The 11,230-nt window shown below is 60.9% G+C and overlaps 1 protein-coding gene across 2 annotated transcripts in view; it reads left to right on the top strand.

The window, feature by feature from the left end:
• Window positions 1–218: 218 nt before the first annotated feature.
• SLC7A5 (solute carrier family 7 member 5) overlaps window positions 219–11,230 on the top strand; it is a 32,838-nt gene continuing 21,826 nt past the window's right edge. For both annotated transcript variants that reach the window (XM_059904559.1, XM_059904558.1), the window contains exon 1: window positions 219–750. In XM_059904559.1, coding sequence (XP_059760542.1) covers window positions 219–750 — 532 coding nt within the window. The remainder of the gene's footprint in view (window positions 751–11,230) is intronic.

Raw genomic sequence — 11,230 nt, 5'->3', positions numbered from 1 at the left:
CCCCAGCCAGGCGAGTAAACGGCGGCGGGCAGGGCAGGGCAGGCGGCGCGGGCAGGGGGCGGGGCCTGGCGGGCGGGGCCGGCAGCGTCCTATAAAAGGCGCAGCGCGGAGCCGGTTAACGTAGCGGCCACGCCGGCAAAGCGGCTTCTGGCCGTTGGGAGTCGAGCGCCCCGTGACCGGCCCTGTCCGGCTCTGCCCTGCGCGGCCGGCGCGGCAGCATGGCGGGCTCGGGCCCGAAGCGGCGCGGGGCCGCGGCCCCCGCGGCGGCCGAGGAGGAGGAGCGGCAGGCGCGGGAGCGGATGCTGGCGGCGCGGCGCGCGGACTGCGCGGAGGGCGAGGGTGTGACCCTGAAGCGCAGCATCACGCTGCTCAATGGCGTGGCCATCATCGTGGGCACCATCATCGGCTCGGGCATCTTCGTGACGCCCACCGGCGTGCTCAAGGAGGCGGGCTCGCCGGGGCTGGCGCTGGTGGTTTGGGCCGTGTGCGGCGTGTTCTCCATCGTGGGCGCGCTTTGCTACGCAGAGCTCGGCACCACCATCACCAAGTCGGGCGGCGACTACGCCTACATGCTCGAGGTCTACGGCTCGCTGCCCGCCTTTCTCAAGCTCTGGATCGAGCTGCTCATCATCCGGCCCTCCTCGCAGTACATCGTGGCGCTCGTCTTCGCCACCTACTTGCTCAAGCCGCTCTTCCCCACCTGCCCGGTGCCCGAGGAGGCCGCCAAGCTCGTGGCCTGCCTCTGCGTGCGTGAGTATCGGCCCCGGGACCCCGGCGGGCGGACGGGTGGGGGGCGCCGAGCCGAGGTCGCCGCGCGCCCGCGTCCCGGGCCCTTCCCCGCACTCCTGGACCATCCCCACATCCCGCGGCCCCGGGCCGACCCCGCAGTTTTAGACTGAGGGCACTAGCCCCAGAACCCACGTGCGTTTCATTCATTCGCTTCCTCACCGCCTTGGGAATTCTGCGGGCAGCAGGGTCCCCGCCCAGAACCTCTGGCCGGAACTAACCTTCCCACTTAGTCCATCCAGAGCCCTTGGAGCTGAAGCAATCTCCTTACTTTCTTGCGAGGCACCCACGTGGAGTGCCTGAAAAGCCAACTTCCTGTCTATTTGAGTTCCCAAAGGGTTACTCTTTATCAAGAGAGAAATTGTAGTTTAAAAAGGAAAATACCATAAAAAACCCACACCTCATTCAAACCAGCTAATCAGGAAAGGCTGACTCATACAAAAGCAATAGTAAGAAGGTTCTGTGTGGGCAGTGAGTGAGCTGCTCGTGTAGGCAGCAGCGTTGAGTCCCCTGAAGGTTGTCTAGTGAGTTGTAAAAGAGAGGTGCTTGGCTGAGGCTTAAATGTGTGCCGGGTGGCTTTGGGGTCCCAAGTTGTGCTGAAATACAGCCATTGGGTACAGTCCAAATGTTGGTGGATGAGGTCCCAGTATGTTGGTGGAGGAGGTCCTGGTACGTTTGGTGGGCTGTTTTCTGGTGGGATTTCAGGAAAAAAATAAAATCATTTGTACCAAAAGCCACGTAATTTTCTTTGCTTTTTGGCTGCTGCAGTTTTACTCCTACCCCTTGGCAAACATCTAAGGAGGCTGGCAAGATGGAAGTGTCCTGCTTTCAGAGCTGCCACCTGATTTGAGGCTCTGTCTGCATCTTGACGGTGCACAGAAGTGCAGAGCCAACAGGGCTGGTTTGTGGTTTCTGTCCGAGCCCCAAGCCTCAGGGGACTGTGCCCATCATCCCTCGGGGTGGCTCTGACCAGCAGTACATGCTGATTGCTCTTGGGATTCTGGAGCGTGGGGACCAGCTTCCTGCCTAAGCTCACTGCGTGGTGGTGGTAGTATTGAGGGGCTTTCAGAACTCTGAGGCACGCTCTGGGAAGTGGTGACCCCAGGAGATCTGAGACCCTGACAGAGCAACTACTTTGGGGGAGGGGGGCGTTTTGCCTTTGGGGGGGAGCCTCAGCGATGAGGATCTCCGCTTATAAAAACCTTTGGTCCAAATGTAGGAATAGTCACAGCAACAGTCGATCTGCCTGAGGACGGGGGAACCTGTGGCTTCTGGTGGGCTTCTCAGACGATGCTTTGGGCTGAGTAAGGAAAAGCCTCAATTAAAGAATTTTAATTGTGCGATTTTCATCATTGCTAGATTTTATTTAATGTTTCGGCCCAGGACGTAATGACATAATACTGCCTTTAAAGGGCCCACTTTCTAGTCTTGGAAAATGGATCCCTTACTTTCTTAAACTTTTGGGTTTAAGCAGGTAAAGGCTCGGGATGGATTCTGGAGGGGCTGTGGTGGGTACACCCTCACCAGGACTCCAGTCACCAGCGTGGAGGGTCACGTGAACAGCACCTCTTTTGGTGTGAGGTAGGGTGACGTTGTTCATGTGTCCATCAGCCATTCTCAGCTCTTTTCCTCTGAACCACCCATGTGAGTGTGTTGTGTGTGTGCGTGTGTGTGTGTGTGTGTGTTGCTTTTTCTGATGGAAAGGAGGTTTTCAGTAACAAAAAGGGATACGTTGTCTGCAGGAGTGAGCACTTGTCTAGAGCCTGCTGTGTCTAGAGGGGGACGTGGGCCTGTCCGAGGCTGGCGGAACTCGGAGCCGCTGGCACGGGCTGCTCTCATGGGCACGGAGAAAGGTTATGGCCATCCAGGGAGGGGGCCTGCTCTTCGGGTTGTCTGAGAAGGCAGCAAAAAGCCACAGAAAGTTTCTGAGTGTTGTTCGATTATTGCACACAGGCTGGGTTCTAGAACCTCTCCTCGAGAGGAGAAAGGGCCTTCTGCATCGCGTGCTTCCTGAGCCCCTCCCCGCAGGGGGCACGTGCACCCCTGGCCCAGCAGCCCGCGCTGGTGCTTCATGAACGGCCCCAGGGCCTGCTCTTTGGACAGTGTATCGTGGGTTCTGGAGCCACGTTCGTCTCGGTTTTGCTAGTTGATCTTTCCTGTGCCCTGGTCTCGCCCCAGGACAGCTCCTTTCTGCTTATTGCGACTCAGGTTAGCTTTGTTGCTTAGAATGATCCCACTGACAGTATAAATGGGGGGAGGGGAGGAGTCCCTTTTCTGGTAGGTCTGACGAAATGGGGCCCTTTCATGGCGTGGCCCTGGTGTTTCCATGTGTTTAATGAGTCATGAAGGTGAGAGAGAGACACGAGCTCCGTAACTCTTTGCCGATGGCCCTGGGAGTTTGGCGTGAGTCTAGGTTTGCACGGGTTATTTATCACTTAGCGAAAACTTGGTAGCGTTTGTTTGAGATTCCGGTGACACTGGGTTTTATCTTTGCGGCAGAAGTCACTCGGGAGAGGTGAGGTTCTCGCCTGGCCGGGTTTTCGTCTGCAATTTCTCTAGCCTTCCTGGCCGCCTCTGTCTGTGATGGGTCCAGTGGGATCTGGAGAGGCTGGACGAGGCATACACAGAGAGGAGCTGCCCAGGGCAGGTACCTGGGAGCCATTGTGGTTCAGAAACAGCTGCGACCTAACTGAGTCCTTTATCTCGTGGAGAAGCTCCTAGGAGAAGGGGTCTGAACAGGCTCCCATCTCCCTCTGCTGGATCGGGGCCTGTCTGAGTTGTTGTGGTCACTCCTGCCCAGGACACGTAGGTGTCAGGGAAGTGGCCGCGGACCTGGTCTCCCGCCCTTCTCTCTCCCTCTCCCACTGGGGAGGACGGCCACCTGGACACCCTAGTTGTCATGCACATCATCCATCCATCTTGTAGAACCTGGCAGGTCTGCTGGTGGCCAAGAGTGGGACGCTGCGTCCCCTTCCAGCTTGGTGGCCCTTGGTGCGGCCTGGAAAGCACTTCCTTCCTGCCTTCTCACAGGGGACAGACCGGGTTGCCAAGGCTCCCCTAGAGTGAGCTGCCCCCGCCCCCCACTGTCACCCTTACTCGGGCAAACCTGTGTGGAGTGGGGGCAGGGGGTCCTCAGCTGTTGTTCCTCTGGGGACCCGTGACCTGAGATGTTTTCCGCTGGTGTCAGGTAAAGAGCCTGCGTTCTGCACGTGGACAGACCCGGGTTCTGATTTGAGAAATTCGCAGGACCTCCCAGCCTCAGTTTCCGCGTCTGTGACATGGGGGTTCATGGTGGGTGTTTGTGAGGACCCTCGGCCACTGCATGTCTAACGAGCATGGCACCCAGGGACCCCAGTCACACAGTGGCTGTGATTGTTCTCAGCGGTGTCCTCCTTCTGGCGTTCGCCCTTGACCTTCTGAGCCACCCTGCAAACTGCTCTCCTCCCCTCTATTAGTGGAAAGAAGGAAGGAGAACAATAGAGAGGAGGAGGGAAGGCCAGCGTCTCCCCGTCTGGGGCCGAGCTGAGCTGCCCATCGCACAGGTGGCACCGCGGCCCTGCCTGGGGGGCGGTCCCGCCCAGGGCTGGGGCACAGCTGTCCCCCGCAGGGGAGGGTACAGATGAGGCAGGGGTTTGGTGGCTGGGGTGAGCCGTGGCCAGCTGGCCCCAGGCTAAGTTGGTCGGTTGGGGTCATGAGACGAAGGGGGTGGGGTGTGGCAGCACACCCTCTCCCCCAGGCTTCCTGGCGTGGCCCCCCTCCTGGCATGTCCACCGCTGTGTCCCTGGGCCTCACAGGCCTGTCACAGCGAGACCGGCACACAGCCCGAGCCCGGCTCAGGGTGTCTGGACGCCTGCCAGCCGCCCGGCCTGAGCCCCTCGCCACGTGAAGCAGAGGCTTCTGGGTGTTTCCAAGGAGCTGGCAACCCCAGAATCGCGAGCTGTGAGCTGAGTGTAGACGACAGCATGGTAATTAGCCCTGAAATCCGACTTCCTGGGCCAGACATGAAAGCGCTCCCGCCCGGGTCACGGGGCGTGGCGGGTGCTTCACAGAGCGCATGACTGAGGGAGGGCATTGCTGACCCTTTTCCCCTGGGTCACGGACCCCTTTGATGATCCCGTGGAACGTGCAGACCCTGGTCAGAGGTGTCCACCCTGCTGGTTCACCCCAGACTCGCGGTGAGAGCTTCCCAGAGCCCCGGGGCCCCGTCCGGGTTGGGAGCCTCCCCCGCCCCCCGAGAGCGGTGCCCCCGTCACGGCATAAACGGCCCAGCCTTGGAAATCAGTGTCATCACCCCCACTTTACAGCCAGCGGGGCTGTGGCGCCCTTCTCCTCCGGAGCCGCCTCTGTCATCTGGCGTGGGGACACGGCCGTGTCCGTGCTGAGGAATCAGGCGTCCGGGACAGTGTCGGTCGCCACGTCCAGGCGCCCGGTCGTCAGGGGCGCACGCTAGTGGGTCTGAGGTGTGTGTGTGCCCTGGGCTCTCCGGGGGGCACTGCCCCCGCGCTGTGGGGAGTCAGACCCCTTATAGGGAGCCATCTAGAAAAACCTCCCTCTTCCTCTCAGAACTTTGCAGACCGGCTTCCAGGGCAGGGTAGCTGACAGCTGCGCCAGGGGCCATGGGCCCTGTCCTGTGCCCACGCTGGCCTCCAGTTCCGGTCCTCTCCTTCGGTGGTTCACAGCAGGTGCCGGGGGCCGGGGGGCACGTGATTCCACACCCCCAGTCAGTCAGGGTGACCTTCCGGGGCCCTGGTCTGGATGAGTGGCTGGGGGAGCTGCCCAGAGCACACCTGTCCCCACCAACGGGCTTTGCGCTGTCCTCTCCCCCCAGCAGGACCACTGCCCAGTCCAGCAGCTTCTTGGCTCCATGGCTGGGGGCCCATGTACATCCTGGCAGGAGTTCCCCACCCGGCTCTTTCCTCAGTGCTGGCAGGATCCTGAATTCTTGCTTGGGAGGGTGGGCTGACCGGGCAGCCGGAGGGAGGGGTGTGGTTTTACCCCCAGGCCTGTCCGGCCAGACCTGCCTTCAGGCAGGGGCATTCTGTGGGCGGCGCCACCCTCCCCCGGGGGGGTGTGCCTGCTCCTGAAGCCTCCAGCACCAATCTGGAGAACACTGGGAACCCAATCTGCCCTCTGAGTCACCCTGACCTTGGCTGCTGGCTGGCAGCCTGATGTCTGTGAGTCGCCCCGAGCGGAGCCAGTACAGAACCGAGGCCTCTGCCCAGAGACGTGGGCCCGTGGCCCACTGTAACCCCGTGGCCACCCAGCGATTTGTCCCTGTCCACGTGGGCTGCCCAAGGCCGGTACGGCATTCAGCCCTCGGCATGGACGCTGGCTGCAGGGCTGTGTCCTCACCTGGTCCCCTTCTAGGGCGCCCTGTCAGCCTGAGTCAGCTGGAAGGCCTGCGAGGGCCCTGGCTCCGTCTCTCCGGTGACCCGGGGCCTGGGTGCTGGGCCTCTCAGGGCCCGTGTGTCAGAGCCTGGAGGAGGGCGGGGTGGTCACGTTGTGCCTGCAGAGGGTGTGTGATTTGCCGGCCCATCACGGCAAGGGTCTGGTGTTGGAGGGACTGTCCAGGAACGCAGCACGACAGAGCAGGTGAGCCTGGCACAGCGGCAGGTGGAGGGACCCTGGCTGGGCACCCCACACAGCAGCAACCGCGTGTTACCGGCCGTCGTGTCAGACCCCTTCAGAGCTGAGGGAAAGGACAAGGTGGGGGTGGGGTGAGGGCAGCCGGGAGGGGCGTGGGGAGAGAAGATTCCCCAGGCGGCCTGTTCCAGGAGGGGCTGACAGCTCGGGCTGAGGAGCCGAGTTCAGGGGTCTGGGCGGGGAGGGAAGGTCACCAGAGTCCGGTTATGAGCACTTATTCCTGGGTCGGGGGGTTGGGGGGCCGGCTCACCTGCTGAGGCACAGAGAGAGGGTCGTCGAGGGTCCACGTCTGGCCTCATCCCAGGTGACCAGGGCTTGCCCTCTGGCCGTGTGGGGAGGGACTCTCAGCCCGGGCTGTTGTCCAGGGTCGTAGGGTTCTGAAGTCAGCCCTGCCAGGCCCCCCCACCACCGAGACAGCCTGCTTCTGTGCCCCGCACCCAGCCGTCCCCTCCCCTCCAAGGGTGTCAGTAGACATGTGTTCGTGGTGGGTGGGGCCCTGTGGGACTTGCCCTGGTTGGTGGGTCTCTTCCCTGGCTGCACCTTGGACCACGTGGTCGGGAGGACTGACGCCCAGGCCCTCCCAGGCAGAGCCAGGTCTGTAATAGTGCACATGGTGTGTGCTGGGGGAGCGGGGGGTGGAGCCTGTCACGGGCAGCCGGGGTTGAAGACCCCAGCTGAGTGGCCAAAACATGGGAGTGGGACTTAGGAGGCCTGGGCGTCCTCACCCTACTCCCCTGGTTACTACTGTGTGACTTCCGGCAAGTCAGACAACCTCTCTGAGCTCCATTGACCCCCAACTAGCAAATGAGGGGGCTGGGTGGATGCTGCAGTGTCCTCTCACCCTCAGGTGCTGCAGCAGGTTTGGTGGGGGCGGATTCCAGACCACAGACGTGCGATCCAGGGATGGAGACTAACCGCGGAGTCCCCTGCACACACAGCCTCGGCCATCCTCAGCTCGTTTTCACGCGGCAGGTGTGCCAGTCGGCGTGTCTGCATGTTAAAACGCACCCGTGGGGCCAGCAGCATTATTCCTGTTTAGCTGATGAGGAAACAGAGGCTCAGACCCGCTGAGTAACCTGCCCAAGGTCACGCAGCATGTTAGAAATCAGGGCCAAGTTGGAGGGGGGCTCCCTCCTATGGGTCCTGGCTGTCCTTGGGGCCGGGATTGGAGGCGGGGGGACTTTTGGGAATCTCTGTATTCTGCAGGGCTCTGCTTCAGAAGAACCCAAAAAAGTGAGACTTGCGGGGTTTCTGCTAACCTCAGGGCTTGGGTGTCAGCAGATCTCAGAGTGGACTGAATCTGCTTTTTTCTGGTGTGTTTTGTTTATTATTATTATTTTTAATTTATTTATTTTTGTTTTGGATGTGTTGCTGTGCAGGAGCTACTCTTCGTTGCGGTGTGCGGGCTTCTCACTGCGGTGGCTTCTCTTGTTGAGGAGCACGGGCTCTAGGCATGTGGGCTCCCAGGAGTTGTGGCACGCGGGCTCAGTAGTTGTGGCTCGCGGGCTCTAGAGCGCAGGCTCAGTAGTCGTGGCTCACGGGCTTAGTTGCTCCGTGGCATGTGGGATCTTCCCAGGCTAGGGATCGAACCCGTGTCCCCTGCCTTGGCAGGCAGACTCCCAACCACTGCGCCACCAGGGAAGTCCTGGTGTGTTTTGACATGAAGTGTCAGCCCTGTTCCTGATATGTGCTGAGACCCCCACCACCAAGCAGGGGGAGCTCTGTGGCCAGGCGTCACCCAGCCCCAGTTAAAAATGGAAAACGTGAAACACGTTCCAGGGCTGGTCGCATTTGAAAATGTGACTCCGCCTGTTAGCAATTCTTTTTTGCAGGAAATCAGTGGCTCGACAAGGGCGGGGGTGTTTGAGGGGCATCGTCCCAGCTGGACTGAGGTTTTGCGTCCGTTTGCTCCTGCGGCCGCTGCCTCTCTCTGTGGAGATCAGACTCTGGAATTGGAGCCCTTGGTCCCACCTGAGCAGCCCCTGCCCCTGAGAATTCCTTCATTTTCTTTCAGTTTTCCAGACTCTCTGGAGGCTCCGATCTGGAGTGGCCGGTGGTGGGGTCCTGGGTGGGCCAGGAGCCGGACTGTCACCCTGAGTGGGCTCTGTTTTTGAGCACGCCTGGAAGTGAGGTCGACGTTCTCAGATGTTTGGGGTACAGTTGGGTCCTGTGCGTGCACCCTCTTAGAGCCAGTAAAGGTGAATTACACGTCGTGAAGTCACCCACTGGTTCTCCCTGAACCATCAGAAATGCAGGTTCTCGGGCCTGCCCAGTCAGGTGCTCTGGGTTGCGGGGACCTGTTTTACGAGGTCCTCAGGGACTCTGATACGCTCCGGGGTGGGAGACCTATCTGTTATTAGGAGGCAGCAGAGTTAGGGCAGGAAGGGAAGATGCTAGGTGGGGGAGGCACAGGCCTTCCTGGGGGCCGGGCCTGGGATGGAGGGGGCTCTCCTCAAGCCCAGTGGATATCTGGGTGTCCAGGACCAGAGCAGAGGGCCCGAAGCACCGAGCACCCACTGTGAGCCCTGGGTCCCCGTGTGCTGGGCGGATTTGGACAGTAGAGTAAAGGCAGGACAAGAACGCCAGAGCGACTGGATGCTTTGTCGGTGGTCACCCCTGCTGCTGGCCACTCTCCCAGCCACCTGGGTCACGCAAGCCCAGGGTTTCACTGGCCACAGTCGAGGAGCCTCGGCCCACCTGCAGCCAGGGCTCTGGGTCCAGGTGCCCAGCGAGTGCTGCCGTTTGGCGGGTGGAGGCTCCGGGCGGCGGGTGGGCTGGCTGCCTGGGCCCAGGGCTCGTCCGGCCTCAGTCGGGGGTCAGCTGCTGCCCCGAGAGACCGGCTGGCCCGGCTTCCTGCAACACGCCCAGCCTGCCAGCCACTTCCTCTCCTGTCCCGGGGGCCGCCGGGGCCCGGCCAGCAGAGCTGCGGGTAAAACGGTGCTCCTCTGCCTGGCATCTTGGCCCCTCTCACCTGCGTGGGGTGGCAGTTACTGCTGGGCCTCAGACTGTCTTTGCCTCGAGTATTGGCCCTTTTTATTAAGCGTCCTAAAGCCACGTGCAGAAAGCACCTTTTTCAGAGACTCATTTGAGGACGCCACTGGCGGCTTAGTAGGACTCACTTGGTAGTGAGGTTCTAGGCTCTGGGGCTCTGACCCGTGGACCCTGCATGAAACCCAAGTGATACCTGCACTCCCCTTTCCATCCTGGGGGGACGGTCCCTACAGACACTGGGCCAGGGACGAGGGAGGGTCCACGGCTGCGACCCCATCAGAGACGTGGGGACAGTAGATGGGTTTTCTGACGAGTGGGGGGCCAGCCATTCCCCAGATGCTTTGGTTTCAGATGGTTCTGTTGGCCTCGGTCATGACCTTGTCTGGTGTGTTTGTCCTCGAGTCAGCGGAGGGGGTGAGGGTGAGGGGACCCCCGGGAGTGCCGAGGGCACTGAGTGATGGAGAGCATGCGGCAGGTGCTCATACTTTGCCCTTGTTGCCAGGATTGTTGAAGATTTTGTTACCGGCATGCACAAAATCCAGGGAAAGCCCTGGTCACTGGGCCTGATAAATCCCATCAGGGTGTTACCCTCTGTCAGAGAGGGAAATGGATTTGGGTGTGTGGTTTTTTTGTTTTTTTTTTTTAACTTTAAAAATTTTTTATTTTATTTTCGAGTATAGTTGATTAACAATGTTGTGTTAGTTTCAGGTGTACAGCAAAGTGATTCAGTTATACACATACACGTATCTATTCTTTTTCAAATGCTTTTCCCGTTTAGGTTGTTACAGAATATTGAGCAGAGGGGCTTCCCTGGTGGTCCAGTGGTTAAGACTCCGTGCTTCCAATGCAGGGGGTGCAGGTTCGGGGAACTAAGATTTGGGTGTGTTTTTTGTATTCTGTTTTGTTTTGTTTTGGTGTTTTTAAATGAAAACAGGCCCCCTTGCATTTCAAGCCCTCCCTTGCGAGTGAGCCAGCCAGCCGGCTGCGCAGCGTGTACCGGGGGCTGGGAGGCTGGCCCGCAGCGGCTGACAGCTGACAGCAGCCTATGTGTGAAGAGTTACCATCGGGAGGTGGACCCTGGGGCCTGGAGAGTGAGATAACCGGTCGGTCAGGCCGGGGTGAGAGGTCACACCAGGCGAGGCTGGGCGGGAGCCTTTGGGAGCTGCTCAGATAAGCGCCCTCCCGGAGGCTGGTGGCACCCGTACGCTGGTGGGCGGAGCAGTGCCAGTTTCCCGCCGGCCACCCTGTGCTCAGGGTCTGGGAGGGTCCCGGAGGCGCTACCCAAGGGGGTCCTGAGAAATAACAGATGGGGGAGCTGCCGTGCGTCCCCGAGCCCGTGGGCCAGCCCCTGTCCTCGGCCCGGGTGGCCCCCTGGGCACGTGTGGCCCTTGTGGTCTGCAGACAGGACTCTGAACTCAAGCCACCTGGTCGGCCAGGCCGCAGCTGGAGTTGGCGCTCATGGCCCGGCTCTAAGTGTGACCAGCTGTCCCCAGGGCCACGGGGTGAGAGCAGCCCAGGAGGCCAGCCAAGGGGTTCTCCCTCCCCCACTGGGCAGCACTTCCTGCTGCCTCGGACACGAGGGTGGGGTACAGGTGGAGCCCCTGGGGTGGGGGGGGGTGGACCAGGGTGTGAGTGCGAGTTCGTGGGTCCGTTGGCAGAGGGACGGTGACTTTGCAGAGGGTGGCGGGCCCTCCAGCACAGCCCCGGGGCCCCTGGCTCACTTGCGAGGTTGAGCTGGGGCGCCCCTGCAGGCCAGCCGGGTGGCCGTGTCACAGCAGGACGAGGGCAGGACAGGCACAGCCCTGAAGGG

Source organism: Balaenoptera ricei, chromosome 19, assembly GCF_028023285.1.
Source record: "Balaenoptera ricei isolate mBalRic1 chromosome 19, mBalRic1.hap2, whole genome shotgun sequence".
In the NCBI taxonomy this organism is placed as follows: Eukaryota; Metazoa; Chordata; class Mammalia; order Artiodactyla; family Balaenopteridae; genus Balaenoptera; species Balaenoptera ricei.
Note: the sequence above shows the minus strand (reverse complement) of the source record. Positions and strands in the feature narration are given on the sequence as shown.